The sequence below is a fragment of the Alexandromys fortis genome, unplaced genomic scaffold (assembly GCF_014885135.2).
Source record: "Alexandromys fortis isolate MF-2015 unplaced genomic scaffold, M_Fortis_MF-2015_v1.1 scaffold_218, whole genome shotgun sequence".
Classification (NCBI taxonomy): domain Eukaryota; kingdom Metazoa; phylum Chordata; class Mammalia; order Rodentia; family Cricetidae; genus Alexandromys; species Alexandromys fortis.
The window spans coordinates 149,024-172,620 of NW_026068112.1; the positions used below are offsets into that span (position 1 = coordinate 149,024).

A 23,597-nucleotide genomic window follows, 5' to 3' on the forward strand; every position below is an offset into this window, starting at 1 on the left:
TTTTTTTTTTTCCAGGCTGAAAGTTTTGGAAAAGAGCTAGATAGCAGATGTAGTTTATTATGGTGTTGTGATGATTATTCTTGGTTGTCAACTTGACTATATCTGGAATTAGCTAAACCCACGCAACTGGGTGCACCTGTGAGGCATTGTCTTCATCATGGGGGGGGGGGGAGGGGAGACCCATTCAAGTCTTTGGAGATGGAAAGTCTACCATAAATCTGGGCCACACATTCTTGCGGCAGCTCATATGAAGGTCATGGAGAAGGGAGTTCTTGCTCTTTGCCTGCTTGCCCTCACTAGCAAGTTCATTCCGTCACTGGCATCGAATCCTTCAGATTCGGAGACAGTATCGCATACCTGCTACTAGCTTAAACCTTGGCTACCTACCTGGGACCAGGACGCTGGAAATAAGCTCTCAATCTTAGAATCTAATAGGCAAATCCTTCTCCCAACTTAAGAAAATATTGATAAGTTCTGAAAAATTTAGACTACGCACAGCATACAAGAGCCACCAACTACTGGTATGTTTTCAACTGTATCCACACAAAAGATATATTGACATCTAAACCACAGTGCTTTAGTATTCTGTCTTATCTGAAAGCGTTAGGGCAGATGTAATCAAGTTAAATTAATTACAGTAGGATCTCATCCAGTGTAATTAATAGCTTCATAAGAAGACAAGTAAGGGTTAATGTCAGCTGAATATGATCAAAGTACATTACATAACTACGTGAAATTGTCAAAGAATAAAATTTAAAACTTGCCAGGGAAGGTGAAGTAGAACATCCAGGGAGAAGATGAGGCCGACTGGAGTTATGCTACCACACACAAACATCCTGCTTCCAGGTGCAGAGGGAGAAGGAAGCATCCTTAGATAGCAGAGGGGCCCCCAGCCCTGTCACACACCTCCACTGCAGGCTGCTGGACAGCACGAGAGAACAATGTGGGACCTCACTATGTCGTACTAAGAAAGCAACTGCCAAAAAATTCAATTATTGAAATTTATAAATAAAATTCTACATAAAAAGAATGTCAAACCATGTTTGGCCCTGATCAAATGCTGATATTTTAACAGACTGTGAGCCAACTAACTCTCAGAAGATTTTATCAGAGCAACAGAAAAAGAAACTGGCACCCCTCCTGCCTATTATCTTGACTTCACAACAATTTTATCTTTTTGATGTCAAAGAAGCTTTCCCCCTAATAACATTCTACACTGTCCCTTCCATGTTTTTTGAAATGGTAAGCTTGATACAGACGTCTGAAGGAAGCCAGGGCAATTTTTAAACCAATTAGGTCAACCCTAAGGACTGTGTGTATGATGGGGGAGGGGGAGGGGAAGGGGGGGCGGATGCTCTGCTTCCTGAGACAGGCAGTCCTAATACTGTGTTCAGTCCATACATGCAGAGTTGTGTGGTCTTTGCTGAATACTAGATTCACCACACAGTCTCTCAAATGTGAGTTCACATATCCATTTGAATATCAGTTTATCAAATTGAATGAGAATGCTTGACAGACATTCAACTTCTCAACTTACTTGCTTCTCCGTATTCCATCCTAATAACACTGTCTACCCAAATAGTTGTTCAAGCCAAAACCCTGGGGCCTCACTTGTTGGACTAGAAGTCCAAACATCAGGGAGGAGTTGCTCCAGACACCACTCACACAGCCACAATTGATGCAAAAGCAAGAGGATTTTATTCTGTCATGACAGGGTCCTTCAGGTTCAGGATATGAAGGACCTTTGATAGCTGTTACAGTCCATCTTTTAAAGTGAACAGCCACAGACACAAGGGGGGACCTGTAGGTTGTTTTCCAACTTATTGGATTGGCTTATTCAAAGGGTTACTAGCAGTGATTGGTCTATTCCAGGGCAGGAGACGAGCTGCATGATAGGGTAGATAAAGGGAGCATCTGTGGACCTTCCTGACCTTGGTCTAGTGACTAAATCAATACATCAGGAACTGAGTCAACAGCTGTGGGATGTCTTTGCCTCAATTCCCAGAATGGAGTTATATTTGAAGATTATTCACAAGGACACAGGAGGATAAACGGTCCAGCATGTGTGTGTGGGCGACTATCCCGTTTCCAAGAGAGAGTGAGTTTAAGGTTTTAGAAAAATGTCTTAGGGTTGGGGGGGCTTACAAATGCATTTAGAGTCTTTCATACTCTTGCCTGTTTCACCAAAAGACGTATAATTCTACCTCCACAATAGAACTCTAGCTCAGTATTTGTCTAAGTTACTAAGACTATGCTCCAATTGAACATGTCTATAATCTATCAGTGGTTCCCACTGACAGTAGAATCATCCACAAGCTTAACACAAATTACAGAGAGTAGAAGATGCTGGTTGTGATATTTTTCTGGGTGTTGCTGATGCAATGCTAACATAATGGCAGTCCAGAGATGGCACTTTCAAGGGTCACTCCAGCACCAGACACAGCAAAAAGTTCTTAAACAGAGCTTCTGGGTAGCCATTGTGCAAATGATTGACAAAAGCAATTTCCTTTCCTGCACAAAAATCTGAGCTGCCAAAACAAATAATCTCAGTAAATGTACACCAAAGGTTCTATATGGTTTTCAAGTGCTCCCAGATCTTTTCGGGTCTTTTGTTGCCATTTTGTATGAGAGTAACCCTTTAATCCAAACACTTTGAAGTGAGGCTCCTAGCAGTGAAACACCAAGCATGTAACAGGTAGGCTTTACAATGTTTCAAGTAGAAGGAATAGAGGGTATCAGAATTACCAGCTAATTCCTAGGTATCACGAATGACGCTCCCATCTTCCTCAATGGAAAGCCTCCACACACATCAGCATGTGCTTGAAAAAAAGCATCAAAAGATTTGTAGAAACTTAAATCATAAAAACTGGATTTCCTAATTAAGCATGAACGGAAAACATTCATTGTGCTTAGAAAGTAAGTTTGCTTACTTACATCCACTTTCATTGCCTGCATATAAATTAAATTTAAGCAATTGCTCGTCTAAGGGAATCAGATCGGACAAAATGAAAGCTGAAGACAAGTAGAGAAGTAGCCGCACTCTAAAGAAAGATACCAGTGTTCTGTCTCAGAATCATTGTCCAGGCCTAGGACTGTGTGTCATAAATCAGAGAGGACAAAAGAAAGCGACACACTGGTAAAGGGTAAGAGGAGATGGACGAGACGCCCGCACCGGAGACGGAGCGGCTAACCTACACCCACCCGGCACTCCACTCCACACCGCCGCCCTCCCTGTCACAGGCGGGACGCTCTCGGCCCGCTCCCGAACCGGCAGAACCGAAGTGCGGCAGGCCGGGGCGCCCCCGAGGACGCGGCACTGACAACGGCCGCACGCAAATGAGGGCTCTGGCCACGCGCGTCGTGATTCGGCGTTCGCGGCGGCGCCGAGGCGAAGGAACCCGGTTTATGTAAATGAGCGGATTGTGAGCGCGCGCTCCTATTGGCCAAGGCGCGAGAACGCGTGTGAGCCAATGAGCGCGTCGGGCGGACAATCGGGGCCGTGTCTATAAATGGAAGAGGCGGCGGCGCCGGTGGTCGTTTCCTGTTTGCGCGAGCGTGTGAGTTTGCGTCTTCCGTCATGTCTGGCCGCGGTAAGCAAGGAGGCAAGGCCCGCGCCAAGGCCAAGTCGCGGTCGTCCCGCGCCGGGCTGCAGTTCCCGGTGGGGCGCGTGCACCGGCTGCTGCGCAAGGGCAACTACGCGGAGCGCGTGGGTGCGGGCGCGCCCGTGTACATGGCGGCCGTGCTGGAGTACCTGACGGCCGAGATCCTGGAGCTGGCGGGCAACGCGGCCCGCGACAACAAGAAGACGCGCATCATCCCGCGCCACCTGCAGCTGGCCATCCGCAACGACGAGGAGCTCAACAAGCTGCTGGGCAAAGTGACGATCGCGCAGGGCGGCGTCCTGCCCAACATCCAGGCCGTGCTGCTGCCCAAGAAGACGGAGAGCCACCATAAGGCGAAGGGCAAGTGAGGCCGCTGCCCGCACTGGCGGCTCGCGTCCCGGGGACGCCCGCGAACTCAAAGGCTCTTTTCAGAGCCACCCACTCCTTCAGATTAAAGAGTTGTGTCACGGTAGCCGGTGTCGTGGCCTTTTGGCGGCCCGTTCCCACAGTGTAGGATGTGGCGTGGGCCACTCGCTTTCTGCGTCCCCAGCGCCCTTCCCACTGTCCGAGGTCCCCCAGGCGGTCGCCCTTCGTGCTCCTCTCCCGGAGCGGACCCCGCACTGTCCTAAGCACTTGGCGCCATATGTCGGTCCTACACATCCACCCTGAGAAACTCTTATCCCGCGCGCTGCTTCCCGCCCCAGTGTCCTGAACGCTTCCTGCCCCTTCCCCAGGCTTGGGACTCAACCCCGACGTCGAGCCCAGGGCAGACGCAAAGCACAACTAGCCCCGCTGTCGCCCGATCTCCCGGCAAAGTCTACAAGGGGGACGTGTCTCGGGACGACGGGGGGCGGCCAGCTCTCGGGATCGCGACGGGGCGATCACTGGGCGACACTGAACATTATTAACTCTGGGACTTTGGACGGCGGGCGGGCGAAGTCGCGCGCCTCTCTGGAAGAGACGTCCAGAGTTGGGACCTGGAACTACCAGAGGTGTCCCCCTTGCCCACCGCGGGGAGCGTTGGCCAGTCAGCTGGCCGCAGGGCTGGACAAGGCAGCAGGGCGACCAGGGGGCGGGGCAGCCCCAGCCAATGGGCCGGCCCGGGGCCGGTGACGCCACGGCCAATGGCCCGGCAGCGCGGGACTTTCAAGTCGCTGTCTCCGCCCCGCCGCGGGAAGACTGCGCCTATAAAGTCGGCCGGCTCGGCCCCCGCTCAGGTCCGCGCTCCTCGTCTCGGTGCGTCCCTTCTCCGCCATGGCCCGCACGAAGCAGACCGCCCGCAAGTCCACCGGCGGCAAGGCCCCGCGCAAGCAGCTGGCCACCAAGGCCGCCCGCAAGAGCGCGCCGGCCACGGGCGGCGTGAAGAAGCCGCACCGCTACCGGCCCGGCACCGTGGCGCTGCGCGAGATCCGGCGCTACCAGAAGTCGACCGAGCTGCTGATCCGCAAGCTGCCGTTCCAGCGCCTGGTGCGCGAGATCGCGCAGGACTTCAAGACCGACCTGCGTTTCCAGAGCTCGGCCGTCATGGCGCTGCAGGAGGCGAGCGAGGCCTACCTGGTGGGGCTGTTCGAGGACACGAACCTGTGCGCCATCCACGCCAAGCGCGTCACCATCATGCCCAAGGACATCCAGCTGGCCCGCCGCATCCGCGGGGAGCGGGCCTGAGCGCCACGCGTCGGTTCCATCCCACCAAAGGCTCTTTTCAGAGCCACCACGTGCGCCCGAAGGAGCTGTTCGCCTCCCTGTCCTTGCCGTGTCTGTCTACTACGGTCATGGGGAGAGGTCGGTGTCGGGGTGGTTGCGGAGCATCTATGGGTGGTTTTTTAATTTTCTCAATTGTTGCACTTGTGGCCCTTTAAGGGTTCTTTGAAGTTTCCCAGAATAGCTGTTAAAGTAATCCAGTAGCGTGGTTTGGGAACAAATAGGCTTTCACAGTCGTCTTGCAAAGGTGTTGTGGCCCTTTAAGGGGTGTTTGGATTGATTCTTTGTTGTTTTTTTTTTTTTTTTTTTTTTAAGCGATTGTTGCGGGTTTTCTCATTAATCTCTTTGTCTAGTTCCCTAGTTCAGTCAGTCTGCTATGCCCTTTGTCTGCCTGGGCATCTTAAACCTGTGCCGTATTTCAACTGGTATTTCTAATCGTGGTTGGTGCTGAGATGGGTTGGAGCGACCTTGCCGTAAGGCAGTCGCTAAGGAAACAGCAGTCCAGGATCCGGAGTGTAAGCACGATGGGAAGTATCCTGTACAGATGAGTGCCACGCCCACCACTCTTCAATCCTGGGTGTGCTAAGACCTGGGTGGGAAAAATAGTACACCCAGTGCCTGAGCTTCCTAAACAAGCTGAACGTCCCGGACACCTAGCTTTCAGCTACCTTATAACCTTTTTAGACTTCTGAAGATAGTTGTTGCTTTTTCCTTTTACTTCCAGGCAATATCTGGGGCCTGACTGTGTGCTCATGATCGGTGGTAAGTGAGCCACTATCAGTAATATCCAGTGACACACGCCTTCCCCCTATTCCTGTGGACTTGAGGAATTAGACCTCTTGTAGCCTCTTGGAACTCAATATTTATTACTCTGGTTTGACCTTATTCTGTGGCAATAGGATAGTTTCTCCCTCTTATTTCCATTTAATTTACTTTAAAATGCCAACCCAACTGCAATATGATATAATATATGCATTATGTATCAGAGACTTTTCTGTACAGAAACATGGAAGGACTTGCTATTTCTTGGCCTGAGGAGGGTCTTCTGCAGGGGTGAATGTTGTACCTGAGACTCAAAGATCATAGTAAATAACTCAGGTCATTATCAGGGACCTTCCCTCTTGTCTACTGCCTGAAACTTCTAGGAAATCTTCCAGGAAGCAAACTTGAGCTTTGCCTAAATATTTGATACCAAAGAGAGCCAAGATCGCTCCACCCACACCAGAAATCTGGGTGACAGTGTGTACATGTCATGTTCTAAGGCAGTCAGGGATCCTAGCTTAGTAGGAACAGCTATGACCTGCCTTTGCCTTTCTCACGGTAGGGCCACTTCACTCCCTTCTGTGACTTGAGTCAAACTTGCTTGCCAAACTCAGACCACAGGATGCAGGAGAGAGTGGAAAAGGAAGGGGAGGAGGAGGTGCAGTTTACTGAGCAGTGCAGGACCTGGCCTCTTGGCAGATACAGGGCACTGGAAGCCTTCTCCTTTTAATCTTTTCTGGCTTCCTACCGAAGGTGAGCTTTTGAGGTCAGTGACTTGCTTACCTCACAATGTCTCTTCCTAGGCTGCTACCCAACAGCTGTGGACTTTGGCCATGAATGAGTTAAGCCAGTTCTCCACTCAGCTGCCCTAAGACTGGTCTTTCACAGGGGAAAGAAAGAGCTGACAGTACAAATGAGTGAGTTTACTTTTGGAGGAAATAACAGATGATTTGACCAAATTCCTCTCACCCAGCCTAGAACCAGGCTTCCCCAGGACACTGCTGCCTAATATAGCAGCCACCTAGGGACAGCACACACGCACACAACACCCTCCAACCCCAAACATCCCAGAGCTGGGGCGACAGAATGCGCCTCTTACTGTGGCCTGGGAAGACCAGGAGGAATTAATTGTGGGAAGACCAGGAGGAATTGTCCACACCTTTAGGGCTTCCTCAACTGCCTCAGGCAAGGTGATGACAGCACTCAGACTTCCCATGCCTGCCCAGGTCCCCCATTCTGACTTCCCATGCCTGCCCAGGTCCCCCATTCTGACTTCCCACGCCTCTCCAGGTCCCCCATTCTGACTTCCCATGCCTGCCACTGCCCCCATTCTTACCACGGCCTTTGACAGGCCATTTGCAATATCGCTTTGGTTTGAGAAACCAGGACAAAGTAGTAACAGTTTTTTAATGTCAATATCAAAAGATAGGACCTGGAGAGATAGCTCAGGGATGCTCTTCCAGAGGACCCAAACTGGGTTCCTAGCACCTAAGAACCTCATCAGGAAGCTCACAACCACCTGTAACTCCAGCTCCAGAGGATTCAATGCCCTCTACTGGCTTCCGGACACACACGTGTGGCATATCGTTACACAGACATACACACACACACACATAAATAAAAAGTAATAATGAGCTAAGTACAAAAGGAGTGCTCCACTTTCAGATCAGGCAACACACACACAAAAAAATAGCTACAAAGAATTCAGTCTCTCAAATTCTCCTAACAGAGCTGGCCAGATGGCTCAGGAGGTAAAGTCATTTGCTAATAAACCTGAGAACCTGAATTCAATCCCCAGAACATGGTGAAAGCAGAAAATCAACTGACAGTTGTCTTCTGACCTGGGTCACGGTGCGCGCGCGCACACACACACACACACACACACTAAACTTTTAAAGGAAAGAATATTTGAATATTCTCAGTATCAGGTGTTTCCAGGAAAAGTCAGTCACAAAACTGGTATTATTCACGGGTTGTGGCCTTGGCAAGGACAAAGGTGTAAGTGGACACAGGTGGAATGCTGGCTGAAAGAGGCAGTTAAACATATGGTAACTAGAGGCAGGCGGATCTCTGTGAGTTCGAGGCCAGCCTGGTCTACACAGGGAGTTCCAGGACAGGCTCCAAAGCTGCAGAGAAACCCTGTCTCGAAAAACAAAAACAAAAACAAAAACAAAAAAAGAGGAAGGAAAAAGTAAGGAAAAAAAACATGGTAACTTGGCGTTTGGAGCATGCAAAAGGAAGGACCTCTCGCCCAAGGAGTGGTTCTCAATCTTGGGTGACTCTTCCACAGGGACTGCCTAAGACCATCAGAAAACAGATGTTTATATTATGATTCAAAACCATCAAAATTACAGTTATGAAATAGCAATAAAATAATTTTATGGTTGGGGTCACCACAAAGTAAGAAACTGTGTTGTGGAATAGAGTATTTAAGTTTGTAAAGATGTGTTACATTTGTTTGTGTTGCAGAATAAGTGTTTTATTTGTCTATGTAAAGATGTGTTACTGCTTCACCTTACTTACCTGTCTAAGGCATCTGATTGGTCTAATAAAAAAAAAACTGAACAGCCAATAGCTAGGCAGAGGCTGACAGAGAGAAAGGGGAGCTGATCAGCCAACAGGGGTGGGAGGGTCGAAGGGTGAGGGTGGGGGCTGGCACCAGCCAGCACCAGCCAGCCACAGGGACAGTTCATAGATGAGGCAAATGAATCTCAGGGTAGCACACAGATGAATAGAAATGGGATAATGTAAGTTAAAAAAAGAAAACTAACAAAACAAGTCTAAGCCAAGGCTGAGCATACAAAATAATAAGTCTTCATGTCATGATTTGGGGGCTGGTGGTCCAAGAAAGCCTGCTACAAAACGGCAATAAAGGGTCACTGCGTTACAAAGGCTGGAAACCGCAGAACTAGAAGATAATGGTAGATTTCAGAAAGGTAGAAAATGAGGGCCAAGGAAAGCAATTGATTCTAGAGCCAAGAATTTACACCAAGTCCCTCCTGACACAGAAACTGAGATTCCTTGTATCTAAGGGAACACTCATCTGGCAGTTGGGAATTTTAACCTGTTCACTGAGGTGGCTCAGCCAGACGTATTTGTGGGGAAGCTCTAGACGGATAGCTAAAAGGATAACAGATCTACCCATGCATTAGAAGAGACGGGGTTAGAGACAGCTCAGCAGTTAGGAGCGCATCCTGAGAACCTGAGTTCAGTTCCCAATGCGCATGCCCGGTGTTGCAACTCTAGCTTCAGAGAATCCAACATCCTCTTCTGCCTCTGCAGGTACCTTCATCACACACAGACACACACACACACACACACACACACACACACACACACACAAGGGGGGGGAGAGGACTAAGGTTTAAGAACTCAGTCCACATAAATATTTTTTGGGGTTTTTTTTGTTTGTTTTTATTTTTGTTTGTTTGAGATAGCGTTTCTCTGTAGCTTTGGAGACTGTCCTGGAACTAGCTCTTGTAGACCAGGTTGGCCTAGAACTCACAAAGATCTGCCTGCCTCTGCCTTCCAAGTGCTGGGATTAAAGGCATGTGCCACCACCGCCTGGCCCACAAAAAATTTGATGGGAGAACTCCTAATCTAGAAAGTGAGAGTTTCTGCATCCCGATAAGCCCCTCTGCCAAAGCAATATTTCAAATCAGGCCAAATCAAACCAAATTAGTAAAAGCCCAGGTTTAATGGATACAAACTTGTATGTCTTTCCAGTCCCACAGAGAAGAGACAGGAAAGGAAGACCAGAAAACCTCGTGTTCATTTTTTGAGGGGGGGGGGCAGTTTAAATACCCTGTGGGAGTAGTCTTGAACATCTCTGGAGAGGGGTCATCGTTTGGGGGGCTTTCTCGGGGGCGGAGTCTGGACTGAGACATCTCCAGGGGAGGGGACTTGGACTGGAGCCTCCATCCAAACATACCAGACTATCTGGATATGTGGATGCCAAGGGCTGGGGTGAAGCCTCCATCCAGACAGAAAGGACAGCTGGAGAGAGATGAAGAACACAGGAGAGAATGTGGCCGAAAGAGACACAGGTGGTCTCAGCTGGCCCGTATCACACTGGGCAGTGACGTTTAGAAATCAAAACAGCAGATTTCTTAAGCTCAGGGTTTGCTGACAGTTGAGGTAGAATCACAGCAACCTCACAAAGTAGGCAAGGACACTTGAGTCTTTTACCCAAATTCCCATGACTAGTGTCAAGGCAAAAGAATGACAGGAACCCCAAAGTTCATACACCTAAAGAGAAACGTCAAAGGGCTCATACAGGAACCTCAAGAGGGGACCTGACAGGATGGCTGCCAGGGCTCCGTGCCCACTGCATCAGGTGACTCTGCTTACTAGGCAGCTCCATAAACATGAGGGGACAGACTCCTCTACCCAACACCAGCGATGAGTTTGACACTCCTATGCTTTAAAACCCTTCCGGGCTCTCTTCCTACCCCTTCACCTTTATGATAAAATCTACACTACGTGCCGAGCACAGAGAATCAGAAACTCAGGGGACAGTCGCATGGTGCAGGACAATTCTATATACTGTCAATTATATTTTAAATAAATGTTGATAGGCTGGTAGCCAGGCAGGAAGTATAGGCAGGAAAACCAGACAGGAAGTAGAGGTGGGGCAATGAGAAAAGGAGAATTCTGGGAAGAAAGAAGCTCTTGCCGCAGTCCTCTCCAGACTCAAAGAAGCAGTATGTGACCTGTCCCGCTGAAAAAGGTACTGAGCCACGTGGTTAACATAGATAAGGATGATGGGTTAACGTAAGTTATAAGAGCTAATACGAAGCCTGAGCTAATGGGTCATCAGTTTTATAACTTGTGGAGACCTCTGTCTGATTTTCTTTGGGACGTGCCGGCTGTGGGAACCAGGCAGGACTGAAACCCCCACAAGCAAGGCCCCCCATGTTACAGTCTCAGGCTCTCGTTCCTGGCTCTGCCTCCTACCCCTGCAAGGCTGGGACAGAAGCTCAACTGTCCACTCTAAAGATGTCACTCATCTCAAACGTGGAGATGGTGGATGGGCCAGTGACGTTTAGAGGCATTTAAGGAAATAATTCACACAATGACAAGTATGTGTCGTCTTAAACAATATAAATATTTCAGTGTTGAATATTAAAAAAAAAAACAAAGCACAGTTACAAAGGATGCTTCATTTCCACCCCTGAAATGGAAAATTGCCCCCTCTCTAGCCTCCACCCCTAACTCCCTACCCTGGCCTTTGACTAAATTCACAAGCTATTCACCTGTCATTGTAACACCCACATCTCTCATCTTAAAGGCAACAAGAGATAGTTTATTCTTGATTCATTTTGAGTGACCATGACCCAGGAGTACAGATTTAGGTTACCCCAAATTCCATATCCCAGTGTGGAAACAGATCCATGAAGTTTTATAGTTTACAGAACAAATAAAGTCATAAATCAAGGCGAGTTTAAAAGACATTGGTTAATGCATCTGAGAGGTGCTTAGAAGGATGGGAAGCGTTTCTCTAGGCCCACGAGATACTGTCTCATGACAGTCTTCACCTTTGGGCTGATAGAAGTCAGCCGATCTATTAAATCAATAGAGTACAAAGGTTTTTAATCTACCAGTCATGGGACGTTAGCTCTGACACAGATGGGCAAGGAACAGCTGTCCTAGAGGCTAAAGCTGTCCCAAGACAAGGATATGTCTCCGGGTTTGTAACCTTCCCATCTCTCCATAACACTGGAATTCTGACGAGTCACCTCTACAGACACAGCTTCTTTTCAGGTGTCCTTGGCCACACATCTATTGACACAGTTTAACCTGGCCTTGTCCAGTCTCTCTGCAAATCTCACTAGGCCCCTGATGTGGCAAGATCCTTTTTTATGTTCAGGTATTGCTCTCTCCTTGGTAGGCTGACCTTATAATCATTAGAACACATCCCACAGCCACCAGCACTTAGGTGGGCTCTACAGAACAACAGACTACAGTCTCAAGTTCCAAAAAAATCTGCACCCCTGCTCTGCGATATCGTTTCCTCCTGGATTGATTCAACTGTATTGCTAGATCCTAAACTCCTTCAGGGTGCATGTTTTGCTTTGTGACTCAGCAAATCAGCACCCTGAGCGTGCTTGGCCAGGGGAACGGGGCAAAAGATTCAGTTCCACTGGCTTCTAAACTGTAACCCAGAAGGAGACAAAATGCCAGCCCTTCCTTGCTCTCAGGAATCTGCAGGCCAGGAAAGAATTTCTTCCAGGGTGGCCCAAGACTGGGAAAAGCAGCAGCTGCCTTGGGCTGGTATGCCTTACTCACACTTAGCTGAAGTGCACGCTGGGGCATTAGCTCAGGGCAGAGTTTCTTACCAGACTGAACCAATGGGAGATAGTTTAGGAGGGGTATGCATTTGCAGGGGACTGAAAAGAAGCCCACTTCCCCAAATCCAAGTTCACCCATATCTCAGTCCCTGGAATATATAAGCATCATCTTATATAGCCAGGAGATCTTGTAAATGTAAATGAAGGACCTTGAAGTGGGTGGTCTACCCTGGATAATCAGTGGGACCCCCACTGTAATCACAGAGTTTTTTATTAATGGGAGGCAAGGGGCCAGTGAAGAAGGTGGTGCGGTGACGGCCTCAAAGGGTGGAACATTGTGTCCAGGAGTCGAAGCCTGCTGGTGTCTAGCAGCAGAGCCAAGGGACAGGGTCACTCCTCGAGGGTCCAGCCCTACATCCCTGACTAGCTCAGCCCGAGTTTCCCAGGGGAGCACTTGTCTCTGCAGGTGGTGCTGAGACATTGTTGTTGAGGTATAGACTCCCCCAGCCGTGCACCTCCTTGGGCTCCCCGAGAACCACTCTAGGCAGAGAGGCCAACAACTGACTTTCCTGTGGGTTTGTGACTGGACTGCGGGCTGTTTGTGTGGTGAGGAAAGTTCACACCTCCTGCCAGAAGGATACGGAGTCGCTTTCTCTAGGGCTGCCAAGTTACTATAAATAGCACCAACTTACTCTTTCACAGAGCTGGCTAGTTTCGCGCCAACGGACACAAGCTAGAGTTATCTGAAAGGAGGAAACCTCAGTTGAAATGATAACCTCCATAAGATCCCACTACAGGGCATTTTCTTAATTAGGGATTGTTGGGGGAGGGCCCAGTCCATGGTGGGAGGTGCCACCGCTGGGCTGGTGGTCCTGGGTTCTATAAGAAAGCAAGCTGAGCAAGCCACGAGGAGCAAAGCGGTAAGCTGACCCCTCCTTGGCCTCTGATTCAGCTGCTGCCTCAAGGTTACTGGCCTGTTAGAGTTCCTGTCTTGACTTCCTTTGATGATGAACACTGGTGTGGACGTGTAAGCTGAAGAAACCCTTTCCAAACCCCAAGTTACTTTGGTCATGTGTTTCATCACAGCAATAGCAACCCTAAGGCACACAGGTTTGGAAAGCAGGCTGAAATCAAGTTGCCACGTTCCCTCCAAGGCTCTGGGGATAATCTGTCCTTGCCCAGTGACTCTTGAATCCTCTGGATTAGAGTGACAGAACTCCAGGCCCCGCCTTCTTTTTCACGCCAACTTCTTCCCTATGTCTCCGTGACCCAAACACCATCTTCTTTCTCTTATATAACACCAATATGTATGATATTTTATTTGTATTTTAATAAATAAAGCTTGCCTGAAGATCAAAGTGCAAAACTAAGCCACTAGAGGCCAGGCAGGGGTGGTACACACCTTTAATCCTAGAGCTCAAGAGACAAAGGCAGATGGATCTCTGTGAGTTCAAGGCAACCCTGGGCTACACAAGATCCATCCAGAAACAGATCCAGGTGGAGGCGGCGGCTCACACCTTTAATCCCAGATTTTGGGAGTCACGTGCCTGTAATCCCAGCCCCAGGGAGGTGGAGACAGGAGCGATGTGGCTGACAGAGAGAGGAATATAACGGGGAAGAGACAGGAACTCACTGGACTGTGAAGTCTGAGGATCCGTGGAGACAGAATCTCACCCTTTCTGTCTGAAGATTTGGTAGAGGTAAAAGGTCTCTAGTGGTTGACTCCTTTGCCTTTCTGATCTTCACCTTGATCCTCAATATCTGTCTCTGGGTTTTTATTATTTGTCCTACACCACATTTGAATGTAAGGCCTAAATTTAAGGGTGATTTCATTTTAAAACCCATGCCTCATTACATACATGAAAATACTGTTTCTGTAAGACTTTAAGACAATCCTGAAGCCATTTCTGACAATTCTGAATCCTCTCAGCCCCCGTGCCATAGTGCTTCCCCTCCTCCCGTGGGAACCAAGGACCTAACAGCTACACATGCACGTACTCAATTCCTGAACAATTACCCATATACGTATGTTTTGATTCAGTCCCCTGGGAAACAAAGTCAAAATGACCTCTTACCTCATCTGATCTGGCAACAGCTCTCCAGCCAATTATTGGTAATAGCCCTTTTGAATAAGCCAATCACAACCTCCCACCCCCACCCCCCCACCCCTGCTTCTGTGGCCTTCTCCTTTAAAAGTAGCCTGTGCCACCTATTCAGGGTCTCTTGGCTTCCCGAATGCTGAGGGACCCTGTCATGACAGAATTAATAAAATCCTCATGCTTTTGCATCAGCTGTGGTGTGTGAGGTGGTCTCTGGGGGCAACTCCTCCTCAGTGTTTGAACTCTAGAGTCCAACATTTCCAAATGAAAAACAAAGTATCAGCCTGGCGATGGTGGCGCACGCCTTTAATCCCAGCACTCGGGAGACAAAGGCAGGCGGATCTCTATGAGTTCGAGACCAGCCTGGTCTACAGAGCTAGTTCCAGGACAGGCTCCAAAGCCACAGAGAAACCCTGTCTCGAAAAACTAAAAAGAGAAAGAAAAAAAAAAAGAAAGAAAGAAAAACAAAGTATCAATACATACACTGCAGTGGATTTTAACAGGGCCAATAGAGTTAAGCTAAATATGAAGAAAGCTTACCTGAGGTAGGTGGTACCAATATATATATATATATTGCCCTCAAGGCAAGAGATCAAGTGGGAGGCCTTAGAGACCGAAGCACTCGAGAGCCAGGGGGAAACTGTTCACAGTACTGCACACAGAGGCTTGCCTGAGTCTGCACTGGGACGAGGGGGAAGGAGCTCTTGAACAAGAAGAGGAACTAAAGGTACCACTGGGCCTCTCTACCTGAGTCCTGGGAAGAGGGCACCAACTTTACCGTGACAGGAGTTTGGGAGAATGATCTGAGCCCACAGGGTCCCAGGATATGAGGGGTCAAGGAAGACGACCAGGGATAAAAAGATAAAGACAGAAAGTTGGGGACCAGAAGGTCTTGCATGAGCTGATGGCTCATATTCAACAATTTTGAGAAGTGCATCATCTTATATACTGTTGGCAGCGGGGAAATGGGCCGAGGTCAACAGGAAACTAAATAGAAAAAAAAAATGTTGGCAAAGAGAAAACAGGATGTCTCAGACACAGCAGCTCTTGGATTGCTAAACACAGCCTTTCCTGGGGGAAGCCTGGAACCAAAACCTTAACTCCTTGGTAGCTCTGGCTCTAGCCCAGATGATACCTTGCCAAGTCTGCTCTGAGCAAGGACACAGAAGTTCCCTTTGCACTTTCTTTCTCTTCTTTTTCTCTTTAGCTTTCTTTTTTTTTTCTTTGTTTTTTTATTTTGTTTGTTTTGTTTTGTTTTGTTTTCGAGAAAGGGTTTCTCTATGTAACAGCCCTAGTTGTCCTGGAACTAGCTTTCAAAGACCAGGCTGGCCTCAAACTCACCCCTGCCTCCTGAGTGCTGGAGTTAAAGGCATGTGCCACCACCACCCTGTTTGCAGTTTCATTAGGGCCTCCCAGAAAGTGTTGGCTTGGCCTGGTTCCCAACAAAGGGCCTGGCCTGGGGAAAGGTCCAGGTTGTACCAGAGCCCAGCTCTGAATGGCAGCACAAGTACACTGTCCTTCAGGCAGCTGGCACTGTGGCTGGAGAGGGAGCCAGAGGCTCAGCCGGCTTCCCTCCACCACCCAGAGGACAAGCACCAGGCTCTGGGCATCCCTGGGGTGAGATTTCCCCAGGATCGTCTCTGTTGTCTGGGGAATACCTGCACCACCACTTACAGATCTGATGGAGGCAGGAAAGGAAGGTAAAGAATATTGATACTGAAACCAAAGGGGAAAATAAGGAAATATGATCTCTATGTGCTTCTCAGCACAAATATTCTACTTTCCTGTTAAAGATGTATGTCCGACTTGCACACTTGTACCATGGTATGTGCATACCCTACACATAAAATAAGTAATGTAATAAAGTTAAAAATAAATAAAAATATGGGTAAGGGACTAGATGGAGTCCTGAGTGAATATGTATTATTGACATATTATTATTATTATTGACATGGGCTTGGTCACACCAAGGACCTCAATGCCTGAAACCCATGGACATGGCAAAGCCTTCCTCAGGTAAGGCTCAGAGGCGAGGCAAATATGGTCTAAATGTGAGTGTTTATGAAGGATTGGTCAGTGTGTGTAGAAACTCAACCATAGCTTGCTCCTCCCGGAAGGTAGCAGCCCGAAACCACTCTTACAGAGACCAGCACTAGCTAATCCTGTCTCCTTTGCTGCGCGTCTTCTGGGTTGTATGGCAGCTCCCCTCCTTCACCGTGAGTACAGTCCACCCTGTCACAGCTTTTCTGTGTGTGTGTGTAATTTATTTCTCCATTCCCTAGTCGGGTTTCCACGACTAAATCCTGCAAGACGAGGTGCATGTATTAACAGACCTTCAAATTATTGTGTGCGGTTTTCTTTTCCCTTTTGATTTTGCATTTATTTATTGACTTATTTGTCTAGTTGTGGTGCTGCTGGATTGAATTCAGAACCTTGCACACTAATTAGACAGATACTCTATCAAACCCTGGGCTGTAGACAGAGACTGCTCTTTCGTTTCCAGCTACCCAGACCCAAATAATCACACTAAACTATATTAACTACAACAAACTATATTAACTACAACACTGTTTGGCCCATGGCTTGCTAGCTCTTACATCTTAAATTAACACATTTCTATTAATCTCTGTATCACCATGAGGCTGTAGCCCACCGGTAAGATTCCACATCACCGGGTTTTTACATGAATTTCTTGTGTGTGCATTTGTGTGTGCACGTGTGAGCACATGTGCCACAGTGCGCGTGTGGCGAGCAGATGACAACTTTCAGGTCTGTTCCCTCCTTCGTCGTGTGAGCACTGGGAATCTAACTCAGGTTGTCAGGCTTGCAGCAAGTGTCACTCGCTGAGACATCCTGATAGCTCAAAGCCTTGGTTTTTTGAGACAGGTCTTTTATCTATAGCTCAAGATGGGTTCTAATTTGTGCTTCTCCTGCCTCCCCCTCTCAGGTGTTGCCAACACACCTGACATGATGAACAATTTAAAGGAAGCGCTAGGAACTGAACCTAGGACCTCTTGTATGTGAGGTAAGCGCTCTACCACTGAGCCACAGCCACAGCCCCCATGGACCTAGGGCCTCCTGTATGTGAGGGCAGCGCTCTACCACTGAGCCACAGCCACAGCCCCTATGCAGATTTTAGACAAATATTTTAATAAAACTCCAAAGCATCAGAACATCCCTCCAAGTTACTTCACCTGTGTGATCATCGGCTTCCTTTGTGAACTGGGATGCTCTTCCTTTGGGCAGAGACTCTCTGAAACTCTGCAACATGCTGGAAGGAGAAGTTTGAATTATCTGTCCTGTCTGGAGCTCAGGTTACCACACTGTAAACTAAGAATCCTAGATAGCATCCGCCTTCCAGATTCACTCCGAGGAGCTGAAACGCTGTGTTGAGAGTCCTGGAACACAGCAGGCTTTCTCGACCTCCTTTTTCTGTTTTGTTTTCACTATTTTATGTTAAAAATAATATTATCAATCAAAGAGAAAGATCTGATATGAGATGAAATATTTTTCTTTATGCTTCTATGGTAAGGAGAATTCTAAAGAGGTCTCAGTGCCTGCTAGCATCTAGTATTCTTTAATTCCCTTTCTTTCAGGAAAAGTAGAATCTGGGACTTATTTGTATTTAAGAAAAACATGACAGGGGCTGGGGAGTGCAGTGCTATGGGAAACTGGTTGTGCCAGAAAAAGCTGTAAAGTTCCCTGCACACATTGTTAACCGAGAAGGAAATCTGTAGGCTTATGTAAACTCAATTTAGCTAAAACCTTGTTGTCGAAAGTTGTAAATCTTAGAATTCAAAATGTCTCTAAGCATTAGCCTAGAAATTGTAAAAAAAATTCCTTTGTCCATGCCTAATGCTTACTTCTTGCTCTGAAAAGGGGGCCAGAACCCACACCCATTGCAACGGTTTCAGAAGCCCGAACACTGGCTGTGGTCTCAGGTAGCTTTTTGTGACTCATGGTGATTTTTTTTTTCCTGGAATAAAGTTTGCATCTGATTTCATAGACTTCAGGCTCTGTTCCCCATCATTGTGCAACCCTGGACCCATCAGGGAGGTAACTTAACTGACTGCTCTTGCAAGGGACCCAGGTTCAGTTCCCACCCAGCACCCACATGGAGCTTAAAATAGGCTTAACTCAAATCCAGAGGATCTGGCACCCTCTTCTGGCCTCACAGACATTAGGCATACATGTGGTGCACATAAATACATCCAGGCAAACACTAGTACACACAAAATAAAAACAAATATTTTTTATAAAATATGACAGTTTGTTGTGGTGGAACATTCCTGTATTCCTCCCAGGCTGGGTTTAGGAAACTGAGTGTCTGAGTCACTGTTGCAATGCTGTGAAGAGACACTATGGCCAGGACAACTCTGATAAAAGAAAGCATTTCATTGGGGCTGGCTTACAATGCAGAGGTTTAGGCCAATGTCATCATGGCCGGAAGCATGGTGGCATGCAGGCTTGAGAGTTCTACATACAAATCAGCAGGCAGCAGGAAGAGACACTGGACCTGGTTTGAGCATTTGAAACCCCAAAATTCACGTCCAGTAACACACTTCCTCCAACAAGACCACACCTACCTCAACAAGGTCACACCTCCTTAGGCCACTCCCTAATCATCCAAATAATGAGGGCCTAGGGGGCCATTTTTATTCAATCCACCACACTAAGATGGGATAACTGGGAGTTTGAAGCCAAAATGGCCTACATAGCAAGATCTTACCTTTGGGGAAAAAAAGAAAGGCAAAGGTGTGCCTGCTGGGATGGGGGTAGGTGGGTGGAGTGTGGGGGTGGTGGAGGGTGGGGAGGTAGGGTGTGGTAATTGGAGAAGCCTCAAGCCTTCCTTGGGGTAACGAAGTGCACCACCCCAGGCCTACACCACCAGAACCACCTCAGCGTTCACAGTTTCAAGTGATTATATTTTTAATGAGACTGGGGATAGTGGAGTCCCAATCCCAGATCTGTAGGTTAGCCCTCTAACCCCAGGGACTTCTGGACCTTTTGTTGTTCTCGTTATTGTTGCCCTTAATTTAAGTTGGTTGCTGTTTGTGTTATTGAGATTTTTCTCAGCTATTACTCAGAATTAACTGCAACGCTTTGAGAGTCTAGTCGGTTCTCAGGTGTTTTGCAACACATTATTTCCACAAAATCCTGCAGTAGAGTTTTGTTTGTTTAGGTTTTGATTTATCATGTTTTATTTAGGGTTTGGTTTATTTGGTTTTGGTAGTGGGATTTTGAAACAGGGTTTCACTTTCTAGCCCAGGATGACCTCAAGCCCCAAATCCTCCTGCCTCAGCTTTCCACAAGGTGTGGTTACAAGTATGTACCAATAAACCTGGTAGCTACGTTGTATAGGTCTGTCTTGTTTGTTTTTACTTAATAAGATTAGGAGTTATTTGGTTTTGTTTGTGTTTGAGACAGGGCCTCACACTGTAACCAAGTTGGTTTGGAACTCACTATCAAGCCCAAAATAGCCTCAGGTTTGCAACAGTCTCTGCCTCAGGCTTCTGTGCTGTGAGGGGGTCTCTGCAAATGTCAGACAGAGAAGCAAACCAAGAAGAGATGAGAATGAAAACCCAGGGCAGACTGACTTAAGCAACCTTTATCAAGACGTCTAAAGCGTCTGAAACCTGGCAGTTTCCTCTGAACATATTTAAGCCCAGTATAATTTGGGGAAAGTTTCCTGGTGTAAAACAATCCCCAGTGCACAAAGAAGCGTAATTGCATTGAAACTGGGTAGATGTGATTTCTTCCAAGAAGAAGGGTTCTAGAGGTAGGCTGCCTGTACCAGCTGCAGTGCCTAGGGACACTCTGGGCTGGTCTCAGTCATGCAGATAGCGTAGAGAGCATTTGGGCAATCAATTACCTCTGGTCCTGGTAGTGGGAGCTTGGGGGAACCTCTGACTGTAAGGGTCATTTAGATTCCCACGTCTCCAGTCCTGGTTGTAGGAGCTTGACGTGGCCGGGCCCAGCAGATAATCCAGATCATCAGGCTATCAATCATTTCCAACTCCAAGCCTTCTGGGTGGAAAAGCAGGTTTTTCACCTTTCCTATTGGAAAGACAACCACACACGCTTAACAGTCCTGGTTTCTCTGGAGATCTGTGGGCTCAAGGATTTGCTATGCTCGCAACATTGCTGGGATTCCATCCACCAGCCAGCACTCCTTACTAACAATATGTTTAAGAGCACACGCACAGTAAATTACAATTATAAACGATAAGAATGAACAAGAAAAAGCTTCCCCCCCCAAATCCTTACAAGTAGCCATCATTGTTGTTTTCAATGTAAAATTCCAAAACAGTGATTTATATAATAAAAACATATATATGTATATATATAACTGATTTATATAGTAATGACATATATATGTGTGTATATAACAGTGATTTATATAATGACATATATGTGTGTATGTGTGTGTATCTATATGTATGCATCTATGTATACATTTTCTTTCCTACTTATACCAAGAGGGATCCTACCACTTACCAAGAGGTGAAATGTGAATTTAAACCTAATCAAACCTCTACTGATTTGCGCTGAAAATACAGAGGAGAGAGACTGGGAGACACCATATAAGAAAAGCCATCAATAGAACCAAGATGGAAAAACTGCTACAGAGACAGCCCAGTTGCTTCAACTAAGGAATTACAGGGGAAAGGCCAAGAGGATACACAGTATCATAGATCAGAAAACATTATACTCCATCATGGTATGTACAAGACTCCTCAGTTTCAAGTTAGAGGTTTGTTTTGTTTTTTTAAGGTTAATTCATTTTGATTTTATGTGTATGAATGTTTTTGCCTCCATGTATGTCTGTGGACGGCATACTTGCTTGGTGCCCAAGGAGGCCAGAAGAGGGTGTCAGATCCCCGGGGAATGGAGTTACAGATGATTATAATAGGGGACCTGGGAACTAAACCCCTATGCGACAGCAACAAGCGTTCTTAACTGCTGAGATCTCTCAGGCCCCAAGTTTTTATTTTGGTTGATTTTGTTTCATTTTAAAGTTTATTTGAAACAAAGTCTCAGTCTGTAGTCAAGGCTGCCCTTCAATTTAAGATTCTACTGTGCCTGAGTGTTGGGGGCATACAACCATACCCACCAAAGATTAGTTTTACACATATTAATATAAAACAAAAATCTCCAGGTAAAAAAATGGTGGGGTATTTATTCGGAGATGTTAGCGAGCAGCTTTAAAACCCATGCATTCAGTTAGGCACACACCTGTAATCCCAGAACTTGAAACACAGGAGGATGCCAAAATGTCTGAGGTCAACCTGGTCTGTAGTGAATTTCTAGATAGCCAGGACTGCATAGTGAGAACCTTCTCCAAAATAAATATAATGTGTTTTATGTTCACATGCTGTAACTAAACTAAGCAACCCAGGGTCATTTTGAAGGAAATTCCAGACGCCATATTATGTCTCAATGAAATGTTTCTTTGGGTATCTTTAAGAGATAATGGCTGTGGACCTAGCACACATCTAAAACAATAGGTCATTTGCCTCACCAACTCCAGTGTCATCTGTGTGACATGACATATGTAATTATGCCAGACAGGAGCTACGTGTCCCATGGGACTAGGCTTCCTGGAGGTCAATGGCAGACGGCCTGGTATTAGCCACCACTGAGGCATAGACGGGTTTCTCGAGTAGCTGGCTATGCGGGATATGGGCTTTGCACAATCTCTTTTAATAATGATATTCTATATATCTACAAAACAAGAATTATCTCTTTAGGAACAGCTCTGGGATAGGGAAGCACAGTATGGGAATGTATAAGACTATAGCAGAACCTTTGTCATACATGGGGTGTATGATGAGCAAGGGAATAGATGGGTTAATGTTGATGGACAAAGACTGTTATATTATACTTTGAACTTTATGGATAGGCTTGCTAGATCCCAAACCCCATAGTGTCTGCTGCATAAGACGGTACTAAAAAGTGTATTTCAACAGGTGCAGAGAACTGATTAGGTATATTTGGTCACTAGATGAAATAAAGGGTTAGGAAGAGGAAGGGCCATGATAGCGATAATGAGACAGAAACTTTCTATTCATAAGATGAAACCACTTGTCTGAGGTTTACATTCCCAAGGACAAGATTTCCTCTTCTAAGGATGCTTTTATGTCTAACACCTGTTCCTGATAATATACTTTTCTTAAATATTGCTGATGTAACTAAAAGAAGCTTTCATACTGTGCCAACTGATGATACATGACCTTCTGATTTGTTCTTTGTTTGAATACTATATAATGAAAACATGAATTCAGTAAAATTGCAGCAGATTCCAACCACTCTCTTGTGTGTTGTGTCTGTCTGTCATTCAACAAACTTATGCCTTCCTGTTACCAGGACCCTGCTTCTCTCACAGTCTGAGTGACTCCCCTGAGCCGGTCCACGGCTGTCATTATGCTTTAATTACCAAAGATACAGTTAGCATTCAAATTTCAATTTCCATCTTTGTGTATGTATTTGAGAAACACTTTGAATGGAGCCAGTTGATGTGGGAGTCCCCTCTGTGTGCTGTGACTGTGATTGAATGGACCATTAATGAATAAAGAACCTGCCTTGGCCTGTTGATAGGACAGAATTTAGGTAGGCTGTAGGGGGGAATGGACTGAATGCTGGGAGGAAGAAGGCAGAGTCGGGGAGGTGCCATGGAGCCGCCACTACCTGAGATAGACATGCTGAAACTCTGCTGGTAGGCCACGACCTCATGGTGATGCACAGATTAATGGAGATGGGTTAAATTAAGATGTAAGAGTTCCATTGGAGGGCTAGTCTGGTGCCAGCAGCCATGGTAACTCCAGCTCCAATAGCATATCTTAAAGTTGCTACATTTAAAAAGCTCATAGTTGGATCTTGGGAGTGGGCGGCTGGTCCACGTTTACTTTGAAAAAATTAGAGTGCTCAAAGCAGGCCCGGGGAAAAAAAAAAAAAGAATTAGTCAATAAGAAGTTAGAGCTAGCCGGGAGGTGGTGGTGCACGCCTTTAATCCCAGCATTCGGGAGGCAGAGGCAGGCAGATCTCTGTGAGTTTGAGGCCAGCCTGGTCTACAAGAGCTAGCTCCAGGACAGGAACTAAAAAGCTACGGAGAAACCCTGTCTCGAAAATCCAAAAAAAAAAAA

At 46.8% G+C, this 23,597-nt stretch overlaps 1 protein-coding gene and 1 pseudogene across 1 annotated transcript; both read left to right on the plus strand.

Moving 5' to 3' along the window:
• The first annotated feature begins 3,519 nt into the window (after positions 1-3,519).
• LOC126489984 (histone H2A type 2-A) lies at positions 3,520-3,970 on the plus strand. Its single transcript, XM_050124608.1, has one exon. It carries the CDS (start codon positions 3,578-3,580, stop codon positions 3,968-3,970), a length of 393 nt encoding a protein of 130 aa, XP_049980565.1. The 5' UTR covers positions 3,520-3,577.
• Positions 3,971-4,726: 756 nt separating this feature from the next.
• On the plus strand, positions 4,727-8,583 carry LOC126489982 (histone H3-like; annotated as a pseudogene).
• Positions 8,584-23,597: the final 15,014 nt, after the last annotated feature.

Coding starts and splice junctions, on each gene's coding strand:
- LOC126489984 (XM_050124608.1), top strand. CDS start 3,578: ATGTCTGGCCGCGGTAAGCAAGGAGGCAAGGCCCGCGCCAAGGCCAAG.